Raw genomic sequence first — 27,980 nt, forward strand, 5'->3', positions numbered from 1 at the left:
TGAATTTTTCCGGTTCGCATCAGCTTTTTCAAGTCATTTAAATCTTCAGGCATGGAGACAAAGCAATTAAACAATTTACGTTAGCTTCCTGCACATTAAATAGTGAAACATTTGAAATATTTGAGGGAATTTTCTAACCTGCCCTCCTGGGCTTGCTTAGAAGAACAAGTGAATAGATCTAAAAACAATGCTTTGATTTCTCTCTTTTGTTTTCTCATTTTCAATATCCCTGGTCTAATTCTTCTGTTGCCATGCTGTTTGCAGGGAAGCTCCTGGTCCTGACTGCTGCCACGGAGAAAACAGAGGGCTACCGGCGCTTTCTACAAACAACAAAATATTTCAACTACACCGTCAAGGTGTGTACTTTCTATATTATTGCGGGGAGGGGGGAGAGAATGGGGTGGCGGAGTGGGAACATAGCCAATTTGCTTTTTTGCAAATTGTAGGGTATTTTTGGAGAACGGGTCAAAGAAAGCTAGCATAAGTATCCACAGTAGCTGAGAATTCTGAAAGTTATAATCCTGAAACATCTAGGCCAAGTCAAGGACTGGTTGTCTTAAGGAGTGTGCACAATCCTTGATTTATCAAGGATGTGTATAGAGGAAATGTGGAATTCCAGCAGATATCCAGGAGATATGAGTAATTATTTAGTCACACAAAACAGATCCATTAAAGTGTATAAAATAGTGTTTACTTTTAGAAATATCATAGTCTGGTCATACATATTTAAGTCAATATCTCTCAATACAACAATAATATTACAAGCCTGTCCTTGTCTTACATATCAGACATACGTTACAGCTTACAAAACACATCAAACTATCATCCAACACACAGAGTTTACTACATCAGTCAAGTGAATCAGCAGAAAAAACAGAGCGCAAAGAGAATCGTGCTTTCTAGCTCCCTCTTATGGCAAATTGCAGCACTACATCTTAAAGCTATAGTACTTCAGTACAAACAAATATTCATTGAGAAAAAAGAGCAGAGAGAATCATGCTTTCTGGCTCCTCTTGTGGCAATTTGCAACACTACCTCTTAAAGCTTCAATACAAACAAACATTCATCGTTAGCTTGTTTATATATTTCAAACCCAACTGTTTTGTATATAGTACTAACAAGATGGGTAGAAAATTCAGTATTTTAGGAGAAGTCGTTACGTAACCTGCCATGTTCCTAGGTAGGAGCATCCGAATTTCAAACTGGAAGAGCAAGAATTTTTTTTTTTAAAAAAAAAATAATATCTAACAAAATTGGGACCTTGGAGGTCCTCCAATCCAACCTCTTGCTCAAGCAGGGGACTCTATACTATTTCAGACAAAGGCTTGTCCAGTCCCTTCTTAAAAATCCTTTAAAAATCGCCCAGAGTCCTTGAGGAGTTGGGCAGCATATAAATTAGATTAATAAATTAGATTAATAAAATATGCACTGCTGGAGTACCCACAGTTTCTGAAGGCAACCCGTTCCACCGATTAATTGTTTTCACTATCAGGAAATATCTCCTTAGCTCTAGATTGGTTCTCTCCTTGTTTATTTCGATCCATTGCTTCTTGTTTGGCCTTCAGTTGCTTAGGAGAATAGGTCCCCCTTTCTTGTGGCAGCCCCTCCCTCATCTGTCTCAACAGTTGTCTTAATGTTTCTCCAAGACTTTAGGACTTGATGAAGATTGGAAAGGAGGTGATGTTGCCCGGACGGTCGGTGGAGGTCAGAAGGTACGATGGCTGAAGGCTGAAATGAAGAAATATGCAAATGAAGAGGACCTTATTGTCATGTTTGTGGACAGGTAAAGCTGGTCAATCTTGGGCTGGATCCATAAGAGGAGAATGTTCTCCTGTTGGTTTCTAAAGAAGAACCATTGTATCAAACACTAACTCAGAACCTGCCTTCTCTTTTCCACCCTAGCTATGATGTGATTCTGGCTGGAAGTCCCATTGAACTTCTTTGGAAGTTCCTACAGTTTAAGAGCAACCTGGTCTTCTCAGCAGAAATTTTCTGCTGGCCGGAGTGGTCCCTGGCTGAAAAGTACCCACCGGTCACTTTTGGAAAGCGCTTCCTAAACTCTGGAGGTAACGGGCTTGGAGTGCCAAGGGGTGAGGGTGGAATCAGGGCAACTCCCAATTCCATGTTACGAAGACCCTGTTTTGTGTCAATAACAGAGGTGGTGGGATTTCAGTTCGGTATGATGACGCAGGGGCAACACAGTCAGTTGCTCCAACTTTCCCCCAAATGCTCCCATATTTATGGCAAATCCCGGAGCAAAGTACACACATACACACAAACACACATACCTTTTCAGCAGCCTCTGGCTGCAAGGAATTCAGCAAACAGCTGTTAACACAACAGCTTCAAAGCAAAAAGTTGAGTGGGGCAAGGGAATAAGTCAATGAGTCCAGGAAGCAAGGAATAAGGCAAGAAGTCCAGCAAACTCCAAATGTCAACCGCGGCGCACAAAACTCCACAAATTCAGTGTTTGGTCCCTACAAATGCCCCTCCACACAGCCTCTCCTTAAGTCTCAGTTCCCAGGTGTGCCTTGTGAAGAGGTGCGGGCGCTCTCCTCTTGAGTCTTCAGGTCGGCCTATGCTGTTCCTGCCGCCTCTCCATTCTCTTTGCTTGGGGATCAGGAGAGGGTGGTCCTTGCTCATCATTTGAGCTATGTCGCTTTTCATCTCTATTTCCTGTCCTCTATCAGTCGTCCTGCCCCCGTTCCTCCATGCTGGCGAGTTATCCCAAGCCTGAGGCTGCCTTATCCCGCTCCTCCCCACATTCTTTCGAAGCCAACAAGACCACCCTGTCAACCTTTGTCGACCCGAGCTCCAACTCATCCCACTCTAAAGATTCAGGCTCCAGTTCCCGTCACACATATGTGTTAGTCGTTCCCGACTCTAGAGGGCAGTGCTCATCTTCGTTTCAAAGCTGAAGAGCCAGCGTGTCTGAAGACATCTCCATGGCCGGCATTTAGTCATGGCCGGCATGACTAAATGCTGAAAGCACACAGAATGCTGTTACCTTCCCACCAAAGTTTGTCCCAATTTTTTCTACTTGCATTTTTTTTAATGTGCTTTCGAACTGCTACGCTGGCAGAAGCTTGGACAAATAACGGGAGTTCACCCTGTTACATGGCACTAGGGATTTGAACCACCGAACTGCCGACCTTTCTGATCGACAAGCTCAGCGTCTTAGCCCTGAGCCACCACGTCCCTCTTTCTCCAGACATAGAAGTCTAATATTTTATAAGTTATTGTTATTATTGTTGTGAGCCGCCCCGAGTCTTCGGAGAGGGGCGGCATACAAATCTAATAAATTATTATTATTATTATTATTATTATTATTATTATTATTATTATTATTATTATTATTGCTTGTTTAAGAGTTTTTGAAAAGATCTAGGAGGTTCTAGTCCTTAATGCTACTATCCTCTTACGCAGTACTTTAAAAGATATGTTGCGTTTCTCCTTTCCAGGATTCATCGGCTATGCCCCTGTGATCAATCGCATTGTCCAGCTGTGGAAGTACAAGGATGATGACGATGACCAGCTGTTTTACACACGCATTTACTTGGATCCTGCCTTGCGTGTGAGTGCCAATAGAAATTCCTTTTGTGATTTTTGTAGTCACTTCTATATAGTTTCATTCTCCAGTCATTAAAATGGGTTATGCAACTCTGATATCGCTTTTTCCCACAGAGAGCTTTGTTGCCATCATTGTAGGGGCTGGAGTTGGCTTAAAATGGTCCCAGCCTTGCTTAAAGTTCAGCCAAAACCAGTCAGTTTCTCTCTTTTTTCACCTTTAACCTCCAGGCTATTGAGGTAGAAGAGAAAGACTGGCTGGGAGGAAAGGGCCGCTCTAGGATGGAACTCATTGCCAAAACAATACAGATCACCCTGTTCACATTTTGGTCAACTGCAGGGACTGAGCCATGTTATCTTCCTGGCCAATTGGGAAGGAGAATGTAGTGATGTCATGAAGTCTTGCCAGTAATATGGTCTATGTGGATTCATGGGATATCCAATTTCTGGTAGGGAAGTCAGGAAGGGAACTCAGTTGCTTAGCAACCATTTGGAATTAAGATGGCAGGAACTGAATATCCCAAGAATCCTCATTCACCAGATCCACTGGCAAGACTTCATCATGTCACTAGCTTCTTGTCCATTGGCCAAGAAAGCAAGGATAAATATGACTCATCCCCTGCAGTTGTCCAGGATGTGGGCTGGGTGATCTATATTGCTTTGGCAATGAGTTCCATCCTAGAGCGGCTCTTTTTCCCCCCGGCCACTCTTTTCTGCTCACTATGCTGGAGGTTAGAGATGAAAAGGTCTTAAGTACAGATTCCGTTCCAAAGTTTCAATGGCTGCCCCACCCCATCACATGACCTGGTTTCAGGCACTTTAGTGGCTGTTTGCAAAGCACGTGGCCATATTTTAACAGTGGGGGAGGGATTTGGGGGGGGACTGCATTTACTTCTATTTTTGAGCAAAATTCATCTATAAGAAACAATTGGATCACTTAACAACTGCAGTTTGTTTAACAATTGCCACAAAAAAGGTCATAAAATCAGGTTTGGTCAAGGGGTGACCTGCTGTATAACTGTCATGACTTAGGGCCATAATGGACAGGCTCAATTATTATTATTATTTATTGGATTTGTATGCCGCCCCTCTCCGCAGACTCGGGGCGGCTAACAACAATGATAAAAACAGCATGTAACAATCCAATTAATAAAACAACTAAAAACCCTTATTATAAAACCCAAACATACACACAAACATACCATGCATAACTTGTAATTGTCTAGGGGGAAGGAATATCTTAACTCCCCCATGCCTGGCGATAAAGATGGGTCTTGAGTAATTTGCGAAAGACAAGGAGGCTTATGGCTATAAGTTCCCCAAATTTGTGCTTTTGACTCAGTTAATTTAAGGAAGTTTGCATGAAGTAGGGGCTATCTTTTGTAACTCTGTTGTGGGAGCAGGACCAACTTTCAAAAAACCCAAAATGCATGTTGTGTAGTGCAACATATGATTAGCAGAATCTAAAATATGATGCAAAAGTTAAGTTCTGTAGTGGTTTTACCAACCCCACTTTTGAAAGAACAACTCCAGCGAGGAAAAAATTTACAAATTACCACCAACTGACTCTGGATCTACAATTACCATTGTTGCCAAGCTACATGTCTGTGGAGATTCTCAGTCATCCAGGTTATGGTTGCCCCAAAGGTGATTTTTCAAGAGACAATTGGACTTTCTGGTTTTCTTTGATGATGTTTGGCTTCTTGTCCAAGAAGCTGACTGGATGGTGGGAACGGAAGGATTTATACTATATTATCTCCAATGTTGCCAAGCTACAGATCAGTGTGTCCCCCAAGGGGTGATTTATAGCTTCAACATGGGGGGGGGGTGTAGAAGGATGAGGGGAAGAAGAATATGTTGTTTAAGGAAAGGTTACTCTGACCTTACTTCCTCACTGTTGTGTTTATAGGAAAAATATGGGATCGCCTTGGATCATACGTCCAAAATCTTCCAAAACCTGAATGGGGCCATTGGTAAGTGAATGATGCTCTCAATGAGGAAAATTAGCAAAAATATCTCTAGCAGAGGAGGGACCGCTCGAAGGTAGAAACAAGCAGGAAAGATGTATACAATGCTTGGAAAATTTTGTGACCTGGAGATCTCAAAATACAAGATTTGTCACCTTGACAAACACCAGTGGAGTGGAAAACTAACTTAGAGCAGAGTGAAGGAACTCAGGGGTATCCGGACAATTTAGTCAAAGCAACTATTTCAATGACATGAACAATCACCAACCTTTTGTACATGCTTACCACATCACAGTGCACATACCCAAAATGTGAAGTTAGTGTTGGTATGTTTTGTTGCTTATTTTATCATTTGCACACAGATATAAACCACAAACACCTCTGGTTAAGGCTATTATGATTTAATAGGGCTTATTTGGGCTTGAAGAGGATCTACTAAGGATAATCAGCAGTGTTCTTTGATATATACCTGGTGGATTCAGAATGCCAGAACTGATAGCCATAGATAATGAGAGACATTGTCTTTGTCTTTCTGTACCATTTACCGTAGATAGAATAGAACAGAATAAAATAGAATAGAATTCTTTATTAGCCAAGTGTGATTGGACACACAAAGAATTTGTCTTTGGTATATATGCTCTTAGTGTACACAAAAAGACAAGATACATTGGTCAAGAATTATGAGATACAACACAATGATTGTTAGAGGATGCAAATAAGCAGTCATCAGACAATCAATATTAATATAAATCATAAGAATACAAGCAACAAGATAAGTGATAGGAAAGATGATAAGCTGAAGAGAATAGTAATAGTAATGCAGCCTTAGTAAATAGTTTGACAATGTTGAAGGAATTGTTTAGCAGAGTGATGGTGTTTGGGTAAAAACTGTTCTTGTGTCTAGTTGTCTTTGCAGTGCTCTATGGCATTGTTTTGAGGGTAGGTGTTGTAACAATTTATGTCCAGAATGCGAGGGATCAATAAATATTTTCACAGCCTACAACATTAAAATGACACAATTTTTAAAACCCTAACACATATGCATACAGACACATACAACCATGGCCTCAACAAACACAAATCAAACTCGCTACTTGTTTCATATCAACCTGGATCCCCACACAGCAGACATAATGAATATAGGTAATCTATATGTAAGCTGGCTTACATATACTGTATATTTGTACTCCTGTCTCCTATTTTCCCCACATCAACAACCCTGCAAGATAGACTGGAGAGAAAAGACTGACAGGCCCAGCTGCCTTTTGTGCTAAAAGAGGACCAGAACTCACACAATCTCCAAGTTTCTAGGCCAGCAACTTAACCATGACCCCAAAGTTTACTTTTTCCCCCCTGGTTTTGCAGAAGAGGTTGTGCTGAAATTTGAGCAGACCCGTGTGCGAGCTCGGAATGTTGCATACGACACCCTTCCTGTTGTTATCCATGGCAATGGACCCACCAAGGTAACTTGTCTCCTTTTACATTTCCCCAGTGTTTATATCCAGACTTTGACTCCATTGACAGATCCTGTGAAGCAGATTACAAGATAGATAGATAGATAGGTAGGTAGGCAGGCAGGCAGGCAGGCAGACACATATACAAACATATAGGTAGACACAGGCACACACACACACACACACACACACACATATACAGACAGACAGACACAAATATATAAACTTTTAGATAGACAGACACACATACATATTACAGATAGATGGATGGAAGATATTATTATTATTATTATTATTATTATTATTATTATTTTATTTTATTTTATTTTATTTTATTTTATTTTATTTTATTTATTTTTTATTAGATTTGCATGCTGCCCCTCTCCAAAGACTCAGGGCGGCTCACAGCATACAATATAAAAGAGTGAATACAAAGACAAATCTAATTAATTAAAAAACTACATAAGCTAAAAAACCCAATATATTAAAAACCAATCAAATTCAAATCGCAGCCATATATCACATTTATTGGCCAGGGGGCTGAGACCTAATTGACCCAAGCCTGGCGACATAAGTGAGTCTTAAGACTCTTGCGAAAGGCAAAGAGGGTGGGGGCCGTGTGAATCTCTGGAGGGAGCTGACTCCAGAGGGCCGGGGCCCTCACAGAGAAGGCTCTTCTCCTTGGCCACGCCAAACGACATTGTCTGGTTGGCGGGATCTGGAGAAGGCCAACTCTGTGGGACCTAACCGGTCGCTGGGATTCTTAGGGCAGAAGGCAGTCCCACAAGTAATCTGGCCCGATGCCATGTAGGGCTTTGTAGGTCATTACCAACACTAACTGTCTAACATAGACAGAAACACATACATATTACATACGGATGGATGGATGGATGGATGGATGGATGGATGGATGGATGGATGGATGGATGGATAGATAGATAGATAGATAGATAGATAGATAGATAGATAGATAGATAGATAGATAGATAGATTAGCCTGTAGGCCAGTGATGGCACCGTGTGCAAAAAGTATGTACATGTTACTCCTACATGCCAGCACCCATAATGCAATGCACAGACCCCTGTGCATGTGTGCGCACACCCACACCTGTGCACACTCTCCATACGTGTATGCACACCACGCATGTGTCCCATACTGTGCATGTGCCCGTCCACTTCTGGCATAAGTGCCATAAGTTCATCATCACAGCTGTAGGCCATATCAACATACAGGTTCAAACATATATTACCTATAAAATTCTAAAACAATTTAAAATGAGGGCAAGATAAAATTACAATAGTCGTAGGGTAAAATACAATAATTGAATACATAAATATGTAAGATAGCATCAAATGTCATAAAATTGTATCAGCCCTGCAATATTAGGACCACATAGGCTGATCTCAGTCAGAGCATTTTAGTCAGAAATTGTGCTGTATTAAATTCCATTTTCAGATTCTGGACACACATTGAGGTATGTTGTTTAATATGGACCCCCGTTGGGCCATATGTTTAATATATGGATCAAGGTATTGTATTTTTCAGACTATAAGGTGCACCAAAATATAAGATGCACCTTGGGGGGAGGGGATAAGAAAAAAGCTGATTGGGGGGTGGATGGCCTCCTTGAATACCCTCAATCAGCTATTCCCAGATGTGAACTTAAGCAACAGATTCGTTGGTTTTGAGCTCTGTGTCTTGCTTTTTCAGCCTGGGAAACCTCCATTTTCGTTTTAGAGGCATTTTTCCAGCCTCTGAAACCTCTGTTGTAGCTCCACCCAGCCTTTCATACAGAGGTTTCAGAGGCTGGAAAAAGCCTCTGAAATGGAGGCTTTACAGGCTGTTTTCAGGCTCTAAAACCTCCATTTGGGAGGCTGGGCAAGCTACATTCGGTGTATGAGACACACCCAAATTTTCACCCTCTTTTAGGGATAGGAAAGGTGCATCTTATATTCTTAAAAATACGGTACTTATCTCTCACCCCCTTATATAAACATCAATCGAATAATACATGTGGCAGATCTTCTACCTCTTCAGCCCATAGCTAAATGGCTCTGCACACTTGCCTACTTAGAAAGTTGGTATTGAGTTTCCACCTCTTTAGGGAGTGGGAAGCTAAACAAAGCTACTTGTTCTTCCTTGCTGACTTGTTAAGAGCCCTAAAGCAGAATCCAGTTTCAGAAGCATTAGTGCAACTGAGCTCCATTCTGTCTTTCACTTACTTTTTTCCTTCTCCATGTAGTTACAGCTGAATTATTTGGGGAATTACATCCCCAATGCCTGGACATATGAGGGGGGCTGTGAAGTGTGCGATGATGACCTCCTGGATCTGTCAGATGTATCCGTAAGTGTCTGGGTATCCCGATAGAGCTTGTAGGTAGGGGAGGAATATGATCCTGATGGGTTTTGGTAAGGATCAAAGTCAGGGGTGACTAACCTAGGCAACTCTAAGACTTGTGGACCCAAAATTCTTCAATCAGCCATATTGGCTGTAGAATTCTGGGAGCTGAAGTCCACAAATCTTAAATAGAACGGAATGGAATAGAATAGAATAGAATAGAATAGAATTATTTGTTGGCCCAAGTGTGATTGGACACACAAGGAATTTTTCTTCAGTGCATATACTCTCAGTGTACATAAAAGAAAATATACATTTGCCAAGAATAATGAATACTAAATGATTGTCATAAGATGCAAATAAGCAATCAGGAAACAATCAATATTAATATAAATTTTAAGAATACAAGCAACAAGTCGTAAGTGGGAGGAGATGGGTGATAGGAACAATGAGAAGACTAATAATAATAATAATGCAGCCTTAGTGAACAGTTTGACAGTAGTGAAGGAATTATTTCTTTAGCAGAGTGATGGCGTTTGGGGGAAAATAAAAACTGTTCTTATGTCTAGTTGTCTTGGTGTGCAGTGCTCTATAGATCATTTTGAGGGTAGGAGTGGAAACAATTTATGTCCAGGATGCAATGGGTCAGTAAATATTTTCACTGCTGTCTTTTTGAGCCGTGCAGTGCACAGGTCCTCAAGGGAAGGCAGGTTGGCAGTAATTGTTTTTTAAAGAGAGTTTTGACACATAGATCTCTTTTTCTGTTCTCCTTTGCCAGGAAGAGTCATATCCACGAGTTTTGCTGGGTGTCTTTATTGAAAAGCCTACACCGTTCCTGCCTCAGTTTCTTCAGCGTCTTCTGACTTTGGATTACAGTGATCCCTCGAGTTTCGCGAGGGTTCCGTTCCAAGACCCCTCGCGAAACTCGATTTTTCGCGATATAGCGGTGCGGAAGTAAAAACACCATCTGCGCATGTGCGGCCATTTTTTCATGGCCGCACATGCGCAGATGGTGAAGTTTGCGTGTGGGCGGTGGGGAAGACCAAGGGAAGGTTACTTCAGCCGCCCAACAGCTGATCTGCTCGGTAGCGCGGCAGCAGCGAGGAGCCGAAGATGGGGTTTCCCCTTTGCCTGGGCAACGGGGAAACCTCATCTTCGGCTCCTCGCTGCTGCCGCGCTACCGAGCAGATCAGCTGTTGGGCGGCCGAAGGAACGTTCCCTGGGTCTTCCCCGCCGCCTCGGATCCTCGCTGATGCCCGCCCGCCGTTTGCCGCTCGCCCCGTTCGGCGGCCGCACATCCCGTTCGCCCGCCGCTCGCCCCGTTCGCCCGCCGCTCGCCCCGTTCGCCCGCCGCTCCCCTCGTTCTCCCCCCATTCCCCTCGTTCGCCCGCCGCTCCCCTCGTTCGCCCCCCCACTCCCCTCGTTCGCCCGCCGCTCGCCTCGTTCGCCCGCCGCTATCGAACTTGCTATCGAGCCTGCTAATGAAATCCAACCCGCAGCGGCCCTTTCCCTCTCCAGGCTGCGGGAGGGGTCCGGAGAACAATGCCTGGCGCCGCGCTCCCGGCTGGGCTTTTTTCCCCCATTTCCCCTCGGGTGGAATTTCAGACCCTCCGCCGGTTGGATTTCATTAGCAGGCTCGATAGCAAGTTCTTCCTCCCTTTAGAAAGCCCCGCAGCCTCCTCCGCCCGGCGAGGCCGCCAGCGAGGACCCGCAAAGCCGCCGCCGCCGCAGCGAGGCCAAGCCGCCCGCTCCCACGGCACGGGCTCCCAACACAGCGCCGCTCAGCCCGCCCTCGGCGATGCCTCCGCGGATCTGCAAACCCAGCCGAGCGATGCCTCTGGTCTGGGCGAAGGCAGTGGGCAGTCCCCGCCGCAGCAGTCCCCGCGGGCACCGCGCGCCAAGGGCCGGCCAGGCCGCCGGCCAACAAAGGGGCTCCCTCGCCTCCCTCGGGCAGGTTTACAAAGGCAGCGCGGCAACTTGGAGCCCGGCACGCCCCGCAGCCCTCGCCTCGCCCGCCCCCGCCTGGCCGGCGCTCCGGCTACCCCCGGCTGAGGAAGAACCGAGTAGCCCCCGCCCTCCCCCGCCTGGCTCCCTTCAGCCCCCCGGGGCCAAGCGGGCGGGGGGCGGGCGGGACTTCGCCTGTCTCCGCCGCCAGCATCGCCCCTCCGGCGGGCCGGCCTCCCCCGCCCGCCTCTGCTGCAGCCGCCGCCGCCTCCCCGACTGGCACAAAAGGGCCCCGCCCGCCCCGCCCCGAACCTTACCTTGCGAGTTTTTGGCTGCGGGGGGAGAAGTAGGATTTTCCTAACTCCCTCCCCCTGCAGCCAAAAACTCAAAGCCTGTATCCTGCCGCCCGGTTTACCCAGGACACGAGCGGCGAAGTGACTTGGAGGAATGGAAAGTCCAAACCGCCCGGTTTCAGTGGGGTTTCCCCGTTGCCCAGGGATTCCTTCGCCCGAACGGAGGTGGCTGTGGTGTGTTCAGGAATCCCTGGGCAACGGGGAAACCCCACTGAAACCGGGCGGGTTAAGCCTCCTTCGGCGACTGCGGAACTGCTTGCTGTCAACTTTGCACTGGGCAAAGAACTCTTCACCTCCCGCCAGGCACGGACGAAAGGCGTGGAAGTCTATTGTAGCAGCTGCTACAGCGGAGACATTTGGGGGGGGGGGGGGAGGCAGGAGGCAGGAGATCCGGCCCTTCACTTGCCCTCCCAGCAAAAGGCAAAGCCGCGCAGCTCCCCAGCCGCCAAAGGAGGCTTAACCCCACCCCTCTGTCCCACTCATCGCCCGTGGTCGGCATAACCTCCTCCTGCCTATCCCCGCTTTTCTGCCGGCCACGGGCGATGGGTGGGACAGAGGGGTGGGGTTAAGCCTCCTTTGGCGGCTGGGGAGCTGCGCGGCTTTGCCTTTTGCTGGGAGGGCAAGTGAAGGGCCAGATCTCCTGCCTCCTGCCTCCCCCCCAAAATGTCTCCGCTGTAGCAGCTGCTACAATAGACTTCCACGCCTTTCGTCCGTGCCTGGCGGGAGGTGAAGAGTTCTTTGCCCAGTGCAAAGTTGACAGCAAGCAGTTCCGCAGTCGCCGAAGGAGGCTTAACCCGCCCGGTTTCAGTGGGGTTTCCCCGTTGCCCAGGGATTCTTTCGCCCGAACGGAGGTGGCTGTGGTGTGTTCAGGAATCCCTGGGCAACGGGGAAACCCCACTGAAACCGGGCGGGTTAAGCCTCCTTCGGCGACTGCGGAACTGCTTGCTGTCAACTTTGCACTGGGCAAAGAACTCTTCACCTCCCGCCAGGCACGGACGAAAGGCGTGGAAGTCTATTGTAGCAGCTGCTACAGCGGAGACATTGGGGGGGGGAGGCAGGAGGCAGGAGATCTGGCCCTTCACTTGCCCTCCCAGCAAAAGGCAAAGCCGCGCAGCTCCCCAGCCGCCAAAGGAGGCTTTACCCCACCCCTCTGTCCCACTCATCGCCCGTGGTCGGCATAACCTCCTCCTGCCTATCCCCGCTTTTCTGCCGGCCACGGGCGATGGGTGGGACAGAGGGGTGGGGTTAAGCCTCCTTTGGCGGCTGGGGAGCTGCGCGGCTTTGCCTTTTGCTGGGAGGGCAAGTGAAGGGCCAGATCTCCTGCCTCCTGCCTCCCCCCCAAAATGTCTCCGCTGTAGCAGCTGCTACAATAGACTTCCACGCCTTTCGTCCGTGCCTGGCGGGAGGTGAAGAGTTCTTTGCCCAGTGCAAAGTTGACAGCAAGCAGTTCCGCAGTCGCCGAAGGAGGCTTAACCCGCCCGGTTTCAGTGGGGTTTCCCCGTTGCCCAGGGATTCCTTCGCCCGAACGGAGGTGGCTGTGGTGTGTTCAGGAATCCCTGGGCAACGGGGAAACCCCACTGAAACCGGGCGGGTTAAGCCTCCTTCGGCGACTGCGGAACTGCTTGCTGTCAACTTTGCACTGGGCAAAGAACTCTTCACCTCCCGCCAGGCACGGACGAAAGGCGTGGAAGTCTATTGTAGCAGCTGCTACAGCGGAGACATTGGGGGGGGGGAGGCAGGAGGCAGGAGATCTGGCCCTTCACTTGCCCTCCCAGCAAAAGGCAAAGCCGCGCAGCTCCCCAGCCGCCAAAGGAGGCTTTACCCCACCCCTCTGTCCCACTCATCGCCCGTGGTCGGCATAACCTCCTCCTGCCTATCCCCGCTTTTCTGCCGGCCACGGGCGATGGGTGGGACAGAGGGGTGGGGTTAAGCCTCCTTTGGCGGCTGGGGAGCTGCGCGGCTTTGCCTTTTGCTGGGAGGGCAAGTGAAGGGCCAGATCTCCTGCCTCCTGCCTCCCCCCCAAAATGTCTCCGCTGTAGCAGCTGCTACAATAGACTTCCACGCCTTTCGTCCGTGCCTGGCGGGAGGTGAAGAGTTCTTTGCCCAGTGCAAAGTTGACAGCAAGCAGTTCCGCAGTCGCCGAAGGAGGCTTAACCCGCCCGGTTTCAGTGGGGTTTCCCCGTTGCCCAGGGATTCCTTCGCCCGAACGGAGGTGGCTGTGGTGTGTTCAGGAATCCCTGGGCAACGGGGAAACCCCACTGAAACTGCAGAGCCGAAGGGTGGCCTTTTTGTCTGGGAGGGAAGATGACGCGCGGGCGGCACAGGGGGGGGGGGAGGCAAAGCTCTGCGGCTCCAGCCACTTTCAGCCAAGCCTCCCCGGCCACGCAGCCAGGGAAGCCGAGCCGGGCGTGGCGGCGGCGGCGCTGCTGCTCCGGTCGCCCGATCGTCTCCTGCCTCCCGCGCCGATGTTCCACGCCCGGCTCGGCTTCCCTGGCTGCTTGGCGGGGGGGGGGAGGCTTGGCCGAAAGGGGCTGTACCCGCAGAGCTTTGCCTCCCACCCCTCGCCCCTGTGCTGCCGGCGCGTCATCTTCCCTCCCAGATTCCCCCGGCAAAGTGACGTGGAGGAATGGAAAGCTGAAACCGGGCGGTTTGAGTTTCCCATTCCTTCAAGTCACTTCGCCGCTGCTCTCCTGGCTAAACTGTGTGGCAGGAGACAGGCTTTGAGTTTTTGGCTGGGGGGGAGAAGTAGAACCTTCCTAACTCCCCCCCCCCCACCAGCCAGAAGGAGCGGCGAAGTGACGTGGAGGAATGGAAAGCTGAAACTGGGCGGTTTGAGTTTCCCATTCCTCCAAGTCACTTTGCCGCTCCTCTCCTGGCTAAACCGGCGGCAGGAGACAGGGTTGGGGGGGGGTACTGGGAAGCCCCCCAGGCCGACTGCCACCTTTTCAAACAGCCGCGCCCTTCCCAGCTGAGTCCTGAAGCCAAGCGCCAAAGGCGAACTTCTGCGCTTGGCTTCAGGACTCAGCTGGGAAGCGGCACGGGTGTTTTAAAAGGTCTCCCCCGGCATGGGGGGCTTCCTAGCACCCCCCCAAACCCGGGTTGGGGGTTCGGGGGGTGCTAGGAAGCCCCCCATGCCGGCGGGAAGACCCAGGGAAGGTTCCTTTGGCCGCCTAGCAGCTGATCTGCCCGGCGGTAATGCAAACTCCACCATCTACGCATGCGTGCAGATGGTGGTGTTACTTCCGGGTAGAAAACTCGCGATATAGCGTTTCGCGAAACTCGAGATCGCGAAACTCGAGGGATCACTGTACCCCTATTCTCACCTGACCCTCTTCATTCACAATCACGTGAGTTGAGCCATTTAAACAGCCCCCTGTGATTCTAGACTGCAACTCCCATCAGCCCATGGGCCTGTTAGCTGGGGATGATGAGAGTGGTCTTCCAGGAGTGGGTTCCAACTTACCTTGCTGCCAGTTTGCTTCCTCTGGTGCCACATGGCCGCGCCTTATGGCTGCACGCACATGTGGAATAACATCCCCCCCCCCAAAAAAATAAAAAAAACTAAAAAAAACACCAAAAACAAGATGGTGACTGCATGCACAGTTCCGGAAACTTGACATGCGCAGAATAATTTTTTTAAAAAAAAGGTTATTAAAAAAGATGGCGGCACCCACAGACCAGCACTGACTGAATGTTATCGTGATGTCACCAGTGGGTCGCTACTGGTTTACGTAAACTGATCTGGAATCCACCCTGTGGTCTTACCCCAAATCTAGAGGGCCATTATGTTATGGGGAACTTCTAAGATTGCTCAATTTCATCTCTGTGGTTTCCTTTATTTCAATAATTTCCTTGATACGATTGCCTTTTTTGCTATGTGTCATGAAATGAAGATCCACAGCTGGAGTTGGTATTTATTGCAGAGGTTGTAACTGGATTCCTTGGGGAGGTGGAAGAACAGGGAACAGATGCTAGCTTCCCCTCTCCGCTGAAGTCTGCGGAGATCCGGAGAAAAAAACCTCTTTAAAAATGCACAATAGCCAAGCTTAGCATACTCCAATTGAACTTATAATTAAGTAGAGAAACATATTTTCAAAAGGGACAGAAAAAAAAGGCCCTTGTCAAATTGAGTGTTTAGAATAGAATAGAGTAGAGTAGAATAGAGTAGAGTCGAATAGAATAGAATAGAATAGAATAGAATAGAAATCTTTATTAGCCAAGTGGTGCAGTGGTTAGAGTGTAGTACTGCAGACTACTTCAGCTAACTGCTAGCTGTAGTTTAGCTGTTCAAATCTCACCACCAGCTCAAGGTTGACTCAGCCTTGCATCCTTCTGAGGTGGGTAAAATGAGAACCTAGATTGTTGGGGGCAATATGCTGATTGTGTAAATCGTTTAGAAAGCACTATGAAGCAGTGTATAAATGCTAAAGTGTGATTAGATGCACAAGGAATTTGTCTTTGGTGCATATGCTCTCAGTGTACATAAAGACACATTTATTTGTTTGTTTGTTTGTTTGTTTGTTTATTTAGTTAGTTAGTTAGTTAGTTAGTTAGTTAGTTAGTTAGTTAGTTAGTTTTGTCAAGTACATATTGGTGGTATACAGAGATATAATAATATTTCTATACATGATACTAGTAAAAAAGAAACATTAGGACAGGGGACGGAAGGCATTCTGTTGCACTTATGCACACCCATTACTAATCTCTTAGGAATCAGGAGAGGTCATCAATAGTGGATAGTCTAAGGGTAAAGGTTTTGGGGTTAGATGATGATACTACAGAATCTGGTAGTGAGTTCCATGCACCAACTACTTGGTTACTAAAGTCATATTTCCAGCAGTCGAGTTCAGAGCAGTTTACTTTAAGTTTGTATCTGTTGTGTGCTCATGTGTTGTTGTAGTTGAAATGTGAGGTACAATATTTAATTATTGTCACAGGGTACAAATAAGCAACCAGGAAACAATATTAATATAAATTGTGTTGATGTTCGTCCGTTGTGTTCAAAGAGGATCTTGACATCTAATGGGTTGTTGACTGTCCATGATGTGTCCACAGGTGGCTGGCCATATGGGCATGAAATGTTCTGCCACATGCTTGGCAGATGTGTGGGCACCATTGTCGCAGTATTTGCAACTCTGGCTTTGCGGAGTGCTCGCTTCTTATCTGCTATGGTTATTTTTCTGTCCTCAAATGTCAGGCAGCCTTGGTGGATCAGCATGCCCCATATTGATTCACCTTGTGCCAGGGTTTCCCAGGAGGTGGTGTTGATATTGAGGGACGTGAAGGAGGCTTTCAATATGTCTTTGTATTACGTCCTTTATCCCCCGTACAATATAAATCGTAAGGATACAAGCAACAAATTACAGTCATAAGTGAGAGGAAATGGGTTATAGGAATGATGAGAAGACTAATAGTAATACCCTGTTTCCCCAAAAATAAGACGTACCCCGAAAGTAAGGCATGTCAGAGGTTTTGCAGAATTTGCTAATATAAGGCACCCCCCGAAAATAAGTTTACATACGGTACGGTGGAAAAACATACGGTACCATTCAAAGCTGTTCATAGCGGTACCGTAATAATGTGGCATCCCCTGCTGGCCCCTTCCATCGCTTTGTACCGTCCAGTACAGCAGACATAGTCTGCTGCTGTCTCACCGCCATTACAGTCTCCACTACAGTGCATAGACTGTAGTTCCTCTGGTGGCCGGAAGCTGCAATAGCGGGAGTATACTGTTGTACCATATAAGTGCCGTCGTTTGTGTGGGTGGGTGCCATACTGACAGGTACCGTACCGTAATCAGTGTACCGTACAGTACACTTTCTTTGGGGGTGTCAGCTTTTCTGCCTGTGAATTTGTCTTATTTGAGAAATATAAGGCACCCCCCGAAAATAAGACGTAGCACAACTTTTGGAGCAAAAATTAATATAAGACAGTGTCTTATTTTGGGGAAAACACGGTAGTAGTGTAGCCTTAGTGAATAGTTTAACAGTGGTGAGGGAATTATTTCTTTAGCAGAGTGATGGTGTTTGAGAAAAAACTGTTCTTGTGTCTAGTTGTCTTAGTACAAATAGACACAATTCATTATACAAAACAATACAAAACAATTCAAATTAGTGGTAATGAAATTTCAAGCAATGAATTATTTCTATCTTGAATTAATGTCCCAGCTGGCTGGAATATAATGTAATTAAACAGAAAGAGAATTGAGGATGGGCTTGTAGGTTTTATTTATTATTATTTCTGCTGTCTTCCTGTCAACCTTGTGAGGGGAAGCACACTCAGGAGTACTCGCTCTGTTTTAGTATATGGTTACATTAGTAAAAAGTACATCTTTCCTCCATCACATTTACAATTGAAGAATAGAAGTAGCCCTTAAAGACTTCTATACTGCTTTATAGCCCTCTCTAAGCGGTTCACAGAATCGCCCATATTGTCCTTAACAATCTGGGTCCTCATTTTACGTAAGGTTGAGTCAACCTAAAGGTGATACGAATTGAATTGCTGACAGTCGGCAGAATTATCTTGCAATACTGCATTCCAACCATTGCATTCAAACCACTGCACCACCAAAGCTCTTCAAAACAAGTGAAGGACGCTTCTGAGATATTTATCGTGTCTTATTTCTTTTGTAGGATCAACTGTCTCTCATCTGACCATTCTCTGGCCTAGTTTTTCAACTTCAGCAACTTGAAGACATGAGGACTTTATCTCCCAGAATGCCCCACCCAACATGTCTATCTGGGGAATTCTGGGAGTTCAAGTCCACACATCTTCAAGTTGCTGAGGTTGCAAATCATTATTGTAGTCTGTGGCTCTTCTTTTCTCTCTCCTAAAAACACTCACAGATGCCATTACACCTCCTTTCCTCAAACCCTGAGCTTCCCCTCCATCCTGGCTGCCCACGGACACTAACAAACCTGTCTGACATTTTGCCAGGAGGTATACCACGAACCCCACATCCAAGCTGAATGGGATCAACTTCGCAAGGCCTTTGACACCATCAAACTTATAGGGCCGGAGGAATATCTGAGTGAGGGGGAAGCCCGAGATATGGCTATGTAAGTAAATATAGTGTATGTCTGTAGAGATTCTCAGTCGTCCAAGCCATGGTTGCGCCAAAGGTGCTTTTTCAAGAGGCAACTGGACTTTCTGTTGTTGTTGTTTTCTTTTGAAGATGTTTCGCTTTTCATCCAAGAAGCTTCTTCAGCTCTGATAGGGAATGGAATGGAAATATTTATATCCCTTGCAGACAGTTGATCATATTCATTATTTTAGAGGTTCGTTGTGCACTTGGAGGTTTATCTGTGTCACATACAGATTACAGAGTTGTAAGGGACCTCATAGGTCATCTAGTCCAACCTCCCACCCAAGCAGCCCTGGCCCAGACCTTTTTTGTCCAGTCTCTTCTTGAAAACTTCCAAAGGCAACTTCTGTTCCATTGGTTGATTGTTTTCACTGCCAGAAATTTTCTCATTTCCAGGTCTAATCTCTCCTTTATTTATTCGACTTCTATGCTGCCTAATCCCGAAAGACTCCTTGATCAGCTTCCATCCATAATTCCTTGTCTGGCCTTCAGGTGCTTTGGAAAATAGCTTGACCCCCTTCCTCTAGGTAGAATCCTAATGTCATGTCTCCCCTGGTCTTTCTCTTCACTAGACTAGACAGGCCCAGTTCCTGCAACCGTTCTTCATATGTTTTAGTCGCCAGTCCCCTAATTATCTTGGTTGTTCTTTCCTGCACTCTTTCTAGAGTCTCAACATCTTTTTTTTAATAGTGGTGATCAAAACAGGATGCAGTATTCTAGGTGTAATCTTACTAAGGCTTTATAGAGCGGTATTAGTATCTCACATGATTTTTTTTTTATTTTAATTTTCTTTATTGAAGAAAGAACAACTCCACAATACATATGTGTCTACATGTACAAATCATAAAAGAGAAATTTGAGCATAGAGGATATAGAAAAAAAACATACAAGTATATATTTTTTGCATTGAACCTCTATCATAATAGGTAGTTGATGTCTTCATTGAATAAAAAGGAGAGAGCAATACAACACCTTAGTAAAATAAAAATGGAAAGGGTAAAGAAGAAGAGTTAAAGAAGAAAAGAGGAAAGAGAAGAAGAAGAAGAAGAAGAAGAAGAAGAAGAAGAAGAAGAAGAAGAAGAAGAAAAGAAGAAGAAAGAAAGAGAGAAGGAAACTACATATAAACAATGGGGACAGGTCAACCACTTTGTTGACTATCGTTTCTCACAGCCATTTGTTGCATTTCTGTTAATTACTGATATTTTTGTGGTCATTGGTTTATATAGGAAGAAGTTCAATTTCTAAGACTAAAGCTTTATCCTGTTACTGTTATCTAGAGTATCTCAAATGATCTTGATTGTATCTTGGGTTAATACAGTTTAGGATTGCATTGGCTTTTTTGGCTGCCACCTCACAACCCTATACTCAGGATCACCTGAATAGTGCTCCTGGCTCTTGTAGCCTGCAATTTTTTCTTCTTCTGGAAATCCATTCCTACTCCTACACCATTCAAAGGGTATATTCTCAAACTGTAGAGCTTAAAAGTCTGTAGAAATTCCCAGTCACCCACTATCCTTTCAGAGTTGAAGAAGCTTCTTGGATGAAAGGTGAAACTTCTTCAAAAGAAAAAAAAAACCCAAGTCCAGTGTCCTCCTGAAAAAAGCACCTTTGGGATAAATATAGCATGAGAAATGACAGATTCAGCTATCTAAAATGGTTAGGAAAGCTATTTAGAAAAGCCACACACACGTGTGTATGTGTGTGTGTGTGTGTGTGTGTGTGATGGGGAGTGGAACAGGATGCCAGAAGCAAAAAGCAGAGATGCCAATTCTCATTTTCAACAGGACTGGCATCATATTCCCCTCTCCCTCTCATGGCCAGGCAGAAATTCAACCAGGAAAACTTTGCTTGTGGCTACTAAGCGCTACCTTCCAAGTACCGTATTTTTCTGAGTATAAGATGCATCTAGATTTTAGAGGTGGAAAACAAGGAAAAAAAATATTCTGAACCAAACATTGTTGTAACATATTATTTAATAAAATACTAGTGTAGCAGAATACTTTTTACAAACATGTATGCTTTTTACAAACATGTATACTTTTTACAAACTTCAAACTGGACAGCTTCAAGACTTGTGGCCTTCAACTCCCAGAATTCCTCCTCCTGTCATACTAGATCAGGAATGGGAGTTGAAGTCCACAAGTCTTAAACTTGCCAAATTTAAATACCCTTGCACCCCTAATCCCGGGGTCTTCAAACTTGACATCTTTAAGACTAGTGGTCTTCAACTCCTAGAATTCCTCCTCCAGTCATGCTTGATGGGGCAATTAGAAGGCGATTAGAAAATAAGTAGAAGTTTTTGCAAAATATGGACCATTTTTCTCCCAATTTTTCACAAAAAAAATGGGTGAGCAAAGGGTCTGGGAAGCTTGCAGGAAGCTCCTGGGTGCTGGGGGATGGCAAAAAAGGTCCCATTTTTGTGAAAAATGGGCCACTTTCACCCATTTTTTCATTAAAATTTAGGCATTTTTGCCTTTCCCCTGTGCCCAGGAGCTATCTGCAGGCTCCCCAGACCTTTGCCCACCCCATTTTTATAAAAAGAAAAGAAAAAAGGAAAAAATGGCCTGTTTTTCACAAAAACGGGCGCTTTTTGCCATCTCCCAGCCCCTAGGAGCTCTCTGCAACCTTCCCAGATTCTGTCCAAAAATGGGATGCGGGAACAGGGCAAAAAAAAAAAAAAAAAGGCTATATTCATTGTAAATAAGATGCATTGACATTTCCACCCTCTTTTAGGTGGAAGAAAGGTGCACCTTATACTCCGAAAAATGTGGTTTTGACTGCCTGGATTTTAGGCATAATAATGAAGTGTGACTGCAGATGTTTTGTCTCCTGTTTGGAAAACATGCTTAGAACAGAAGTTCCCAGATTTAACACAGTTTGATAAGTGGCTGTATTCATCCTCTTCTTTTAACGACTCCACAATTCCTTGCGGGGTGGATCGTGGACAACTGAATGGAGCTATCAGAGTTTTTAGTGGCCGGGAGTTTTGTTCAACGGATATACAGTGGTACCTCATCTTACCAACGCCTCTTCTAACGAACTTTTCAAGATACAAACCCGGTGTTTAAGATTTTTTTGCCTCTTCTTCCAAACTATTTTCACCTTACGAACCCAAGCCGCTGCTGCTGGGATGAAGGGGTTTCTTTTTTCCCCTTTTTTTGAAGAAAGAAAAGGGAGGGGCGGCTTGGAGGGGGAAAGACTTTGCATTAACAAAAGTAGGAGAACAGCGTGCTTGCAGGCACTGAAAGGGTGTCTTTTGAAGAAAGAAAAGGGAGGGGCGGCTTGGAGGGAGAAAGACTTTGCAGAGAACAATGTGCTTGCAAAGGCACTGAAAGGGTGTCTTTTGAAGAAAGAAAAGGGAGGGGCGCCCCCCTTGCCTTTCTTCCTTCCCACTCACCTTTAGCCTAGCCTTGCTTCTTCCACCCGCCCCCTTTAGCTGCTCCTCCCTGCCCTCTGTTCACCTCCCTTCTAAAGTTTGGGATTTTCCTGAAGGATTTGCATGCATTATTTGCTTTTACATTGATTCCTATGGGAAACATTGTTTCCTCTTACAAACTTTTCACCTTACGAACCTCCTCCTGGAACCAATTAAGTTCGTATCATGAGGTACCACTGTATTCTCCTTGTGTCCAAGAGAGAAAAATATCTGCCTTTACTTACCATCGAACTCACAGCTTTCTGATTGTGAGACGAGAGCTTCATCTCTAGACCACCCCATAGCCACACTCCTTGATAAGTGGCTGCATTCCTGATGCAATAAAAGCCACATGTGTGGGGAACATCTGCCTAAACCCAAGGATAAAAATCAAGTCCGAGATACTTGTCTACTCCAGGATTTAAATGCTACTATTCTATTCCCTGTAACTAAAATAAAGAAAAATAAAGGAAAAAGCCATTATATTCCTATGCTTGAGAACTGCTCCATGGTTCTGCCTTGTCTGAGCGTTGCTGTTTCCTGCCTAACTGGGTTTAGCTCTTAACCCTCTCTGTGTAGGCCAGGAGTCTTTTGACAGGCAAAAGAGACTTTTTGGGTGGCAAGGAGAGAAAAGCAGTGCATTTTTCAAGTGCTCAAGTAAGCCAAGTCAAAAACTGAAGGTCTTTATTGTTCTGACCTAGGATTCCACAAACCACTGAGCAGACTTCTTGTCCCGACAAAAAAAACCTTTTTGTTAAGTTATTGTGAATTTTTCCCATTCTTACACAGCAAAGTCTTTCAAGGGTAAATTTACAGTAACAGCCCTGGAGACTTGGAGAGCTGCCAGGCTGATAACTTCAAAACTGATCAAAGAGTCTCTGAGAGTCACGAACCAATTAAGCGAAATACTTGTGTCCTGCAAACCCCCCTCCCCATTCGCTCCTCTTTTATTCCCTCTTTGAATTTTATTTATTAATTTCTTGGATTATCTTTCTATGTAATTTCTTTTCTTTTATCCTTTCTTTCCTATAGCCAATTACAAAAAATTTCCCATGTCTTATAATATTCTGAGTCTTCTTTCACTTCTAGCTTCTTTGACAGCATATCCATCTCTATAAAATCCATCACCTTTTTTATTATCATCCCTTCTTCTGGTATTCTATCGGATTTCCACTGTTGAGTGTATATTATCCTTGCCACTGTTAGAAGATGAATATTCAAATATCGTACTTCTTTTTTAAATTTCTTATTTTAAAAATCCAATAAATATAATTCTGGGTTTTTTTCCTCCACTTCTTCTTTAGTCATTTCTTTTATCCATTCCTCCATCTTGTTCCAATAGTTTTTGACCTCTGCACAGGTCAACCATTAATGATAAAATGTACCTTTTTCTTTTTTGCACTTCCAGCACAATGGAGAGAACATTGTGGGAACATCCTCTTTTATTCCTTATGGGAGGAGCCATTCATCGTCCATCCGTGGCCTTACTCCCAAGTCGACCCTTGTTCTTAGCTGTTCCCTTCGTCTGGCAGCTCTGTGGGAACAGGCTCCAGCTGTTAATCTTCCTCACTGATGTTGAAAGGCAGCTGATAACTGTCTGATGGCCCTAGCCCATTTCTGCCTCCGATGCAGAGCACTCATCAGGGCCTTTCCCAGACTCCATGGCCCATGTTCTTCCCCACTTTCCTCACTGTCCGAATCTGCTGCCAGCTCCATTGACCGCTAGTGGACTACAACACCTATGTTCATTGTCTTCCTCAATATTTTGGCTGATTTCATTTGCCTGAGTAGCCCAGGGAGAACTTGAAAAAAGGAACAAGAAGATACTTTGCTTCCTGGGGGAAAAAACGCAGGACTCCCAATGTCACTAACCTCTTTCATGAAAGAACGGGGGTCTGTTGATGTTGCACATAACAACTACAGGTAGTCCTTGACTTACAACAATTTCTTTCATGACCGTTCAAAGTGACGAGGGTCCTGGAAAAAAGTGACTTGGGACCATTTTTCATGCTTACAACCTTTGCAACACACTCATTAGTCATGTGACCAAAATTCAGAACGTTGGCAATGGGCACATCTTTATGATGGTCTCAATGTCCCAGGGTTGCAATGGAATCCATTTTTACGATCTTCCCGACAAGCAAAGTCAATGGGGAAGCCAGATTCCCTTTTCTCAACCTTGTCACTAATTTAACAAACTGCAGCGATCGATTCAACAATGGTGGCAAGAAAGCTCCTAAAACGCGGCAAAATTCACTTGAACGTCTCACTAAACAACAAAAGTTTTGGACTCAGTTGTGGTCGTTAAGTCAAGGACTACCTGTACAAGGTCTCCTGCATTCTTGGTTGGCAGAGAGAAACGAGCAGCAAAACGTCAACCTTTTAATCCAGTGTTTCTGGCACTTCTGCCACTTTAAGTTGAGCGAACTTCAACTCCCAGAATTTTTCAGGTAGCATAGCCACCTGGGGAATCCTGGGAGTTGAAGTCCACCTGTCTTAAAGCTCCCAAGTTTGAGAAACACCGTTCTAACCCATCTTCTTTATTTTTTCTTTTTTTTTGCATTCCAGAGATCTGTGCCGACAGGATCCCATCTGCGATTATTACTTCAGCCTTGATGCTGACGTGGTGGTGACAAATCCCGAAATCCTGCAGATACTTATGCAGGAGAACAAGTAAGCAGTAGTTCCACACCTAGCTGGACTCTTGGACTAGCTCAGCGATGGCGAACCTTTTTTGGCTCGCATGCCAGTAAGCTCGTGCATGTGCTCGTAGCCATACCCATGCCCTCACCCTGTGCATGCGCACATCTCCCGTGCTGCCCCCCACTCATGCATATACCTACCCCTGCTGACCCCCACCCCCCACCATGCAAGTGCACAGGCCTCACAGAAGCATCCGGACTCTTAAGCATCTGGGGACGGTGAAAAACTTTTCTGAATTTCCAATTGGCCCGTTGGGCTGAAAAACGGCTCTTGAAACTTTCAGAGTGCAAAAAACAGACCAAGAGACAAACCGGAAGTTCAGAAAAATAGACTTTCAGTTTTGCCAATTGGGCTGATTTTCACCCTCCAGAGGCTCCAGGAGGCTTCTCTCTATTTTTCTAAGCTTCTGGTTTTCCTGTTTTTTGCACTCTGGAGGGCGAAAGCTTCCAGAGGGCAAAAATGGCCTTCCCCAAGGCTGAAAATCAGTTGACATAGGGCAATGCCTCATGTGCCCTCCGATATGGCTCTGTGTACCACCTGTGGTACGCATGCCATAGCTTCACCATCATGGGCCTAGCTGCAGGCCAGGTAGGGAAAGCAAGTAGGATGCTTGGCTGCATAGCTAGAGGTATAACAAGCAGGAAGAGGGAGATTGTGATCCTGCTGTATAGAGCGCTGGTGAGACCCCATTTGGAATACTGTGTTCAGTTCTGGAGACCTCACCTACAAAAAGATATTGACAAAATTGAACGGGTCCAAAGACGGACTACAAGAATGGTGGGAGGTCTTAAGCATAAAACGTATCAGGAAAGACTTCATGAACTCAATCTGTATAGTCTGGAGGACAGAAGGAAAAGGGCGGACATGATTGAAACATTTAAATATATTAAAGGGTTATATAAGGTTCAGGAGGGAAGTGTTTTTTAATAGGAAGTGAACACAAGAACAAGAGGGCACAATCTAAGGTTAGTTGGGGGAAAGATCAGAAGCAATGTGAGAAAATATTATTTTACTGAAAGAGTAGTAGATGCTTGGAACAAACTTCCAGCAGACGTGGTTGGTAAATCAATCCCCAGTAACTGAATTTAAACATGCCTGGGATAACATATATCCGTCCTAAGATAAAATACAGGAAATGGTATAGAGCAGACTAGATGGACCATGAGGTCTTTTTCTGCCGTCAATCTTCTATGTTTCTATGTTTCTATCACTTCTCCTCCCACCCGCTGGCTTTTGCTCTCCTGATTTTTGTGTTACTCCTGTGCATTATCCAGGTACGTGATTGCTCCCATGGTTTCTCGGCATGGCAAGCTTTGGTCCAACTTTTGGGGAGCCCTGAGCCCCGATGACTATTACGCCCGCTCTGAGGACTACGTGGAATTGGTGCAAGGCAAGAGAATGTAAGTGGGAACTTGTAAGCAGATGGATGGTTGGGCGGGAAGGTGGCTTTGGAGAGCTTCTACAAGTGAGCCAGATGTGTCAGCCTTCCCATGGAGACCAGACAAGAAAGATGACCAGATGAGCGAATTTGGCTTTATTGTGAGGCCAATTATTAGAATTTCGCAAGTCTGAAAATACAAATCTCCCACTGTCTCCTTTACATACCACTAAACTAGGGAGGTTCCCTACTGAGCCTCTTGCTCTACCCACTATGTAGGTGAAGGCTATGCTGTCTTTTATCTGACCATTCCTCTTTGCTCCATCTGTTCTATATAGACTTACAAAATGCTATGCTAAAGCAGAATTCTGGAGCTTGAGAAGAATAGCAATAGCACTTAGACTTACATACCACTACACAGTGCTTTCCAGCCCTCTCTAAGCAGTTTACAGAGTCAGCATATTGTATGCATGTAGAATGTATAGATGTGTATAATGTATTTGTTTGGGCAGAAATGCACTTTCTCTTGAGAGCAGGCAACAGAATTACATTTTCAATGTGGGCCAGTATGCTCACAATAAAAAAAATGACAATATCTTATAATATCTTATATCTTATCCTATCTTAGGATAAGACAATATCTTATAATATCTTATATCTTATCCTATCTTATTCTTCTCTCATGTCATATCTCATTTCATCTCATTCTTATCATCTTATCTCATTCTATTAAATACTCTCCTCTCCTCTTTTCTATCTTCCTCTCCTCCTCTTCTCTCTTTTCCTCTCCTTTCTGTCCTCCTCTCCTTTCAATTTTCCTCTCCTCTCTTTTCTGCCCTCCTCTCCTTGTCTTCCTCTCCTTTCTGTCTTCTTCTCCTCTCCTTTCTATCTTCCTCTCCTCTTTTCTGCCCTCCTCTCTTCTCTTCTTGTCTTCCTCTCCTCTCCTTTATTTTATTTTATTTTATTTATTTATTCATTTGTCCACTACACAAATACATAGGAAGAAAAATAGACATGTGATAATATAAAAGAGGGTGAAGGTGAACTTAGAGGAGAGGATATATGAAAGGAAGAGAATATATATGATAAGTGAGAGAAAGGAAAGACAATTGGACAGGGGACGAAAGGCACACCAGTGCACTTATGTACGCCCCTTACTGGCCTCTTAGGAACCTGGAAAGGTCAATTGTGGAGAGTCTAAGGGAGAAGTGTTGGGGGTTAGGGGTTGACACAATTGAGTCCAGTAATGAGTTCCATGCTTCGATAACTCGATTGTTGAAATCATATTTTTCTGTCTTCTTCTCTCTTCTCCTCTTGTCTTCCTCTCTTTTCTGTCTTCTTTTCTCCTCTCCTTTCTGTCTTCCTCTCCTTTCTGCCCTCTTCTCCTCTCCTCTCTTCTCGTCTTCCTCTCCTTTCTCTCCTCTCCTTTCTTAATTTTCTTGGGAGGCAACAGAAGAAGATGGCTTCCATCAACCTCCCTCTCTCCAGTCTTCCAAGAAGCCATGTTGCATCTGGAATTTTGGACTGAATACTCAATAAAGCTGCCCCCCCCCCTTAATTTTCCGGTCTTCGTACCCGCTGCCTCCTATATGGTACTGCAGATTCTTATGGTGATTTTTTCCTCCTTATTGCAGTGGGGTGTGGAATGTACCCTATATATCTCAGGCCTACCTGTTGAAAGGGGAAATCTTAAGGCGAAAGTTGCCCCAACGCAACATTTTCACCTTGGAAGACACAGATCCAGACATGGCCTTTTGTAAAAGTGTGCGGGAGAAGG

At 45.4% G+C, this 27,980-nt stretch overlaps 1 protein-coding gene across 2 annotated transcripts in view; it reads left to right on the plus strand.

Moving 5' to 3' along the window:
• PLOD3 (procollagen-lysine,2-oxoglutarate 5-dioxygenase 3) overlaps positions 1–27,980 on the plus strand; it is a 179,230-nt gene that overhangs the window by 139,889 nt on the left and 11,361 nt on the right. For both annotated transcript variants that reach the window (XM_070728046.1, XM_070728047.1), the window contains exons 2-14: positions 265–356; positions 1,647–1,783; positions 1,903–2,066; positions 3,462–3,574; positions 5,477–5,540; positions 6,900–6,997; positions 9,231–9,332; positions 10,105–10,197; positions 14,932–14,970; positions 18,560–18,681; positions 24,691–24,795; positions 26,100–26,225; positions 27,838–27,979. In XM_070728046.1, the coding sequence (XP_070584147.1) occupies positions 265–356; positions 1,647–1,783; positions 1,903–2,066; positions 3,462–3,574; positions 5,477–5,540; positions 6,900–6,997; positions 9,231–9,332; positions 10,105–10,197; positions 14,932–14,970; positions 18,560–18,681; positions 24,691–24,795; positions 26,100–26,225; positions 27,838–27,979 (1,397 nt within the window). The remainder of the gene's footprint in view (positions 1–264; positions 357–1,646; positions 1,784–1,902; positions 2,067–3,461; positions 3,575–5,476; positions 5,541–6,899; positions 6,998–9,230; positions 9,333–10,104; positions 10,198–14,931; positions 14,971–18,559; positions 18,682–24,690; positions 24,796–26,099; positions 26,226–27,837; position 27,980) is intronic.

Source organism: Erythrolamprus reginae, chromosome Z, assembly GCF_031021105.1.
Source record: "Erythrolamprus reginae isolate rEryReg1 chromosome Z, rEryReg1.hap1, whole genome shotgun sequence".
NCBI lineage: Eukaryota > Metazoa > Chordata > Lepidosauria > Squamata > Dipsadidae > Erythrolamprus > Erythrolamprus reginae.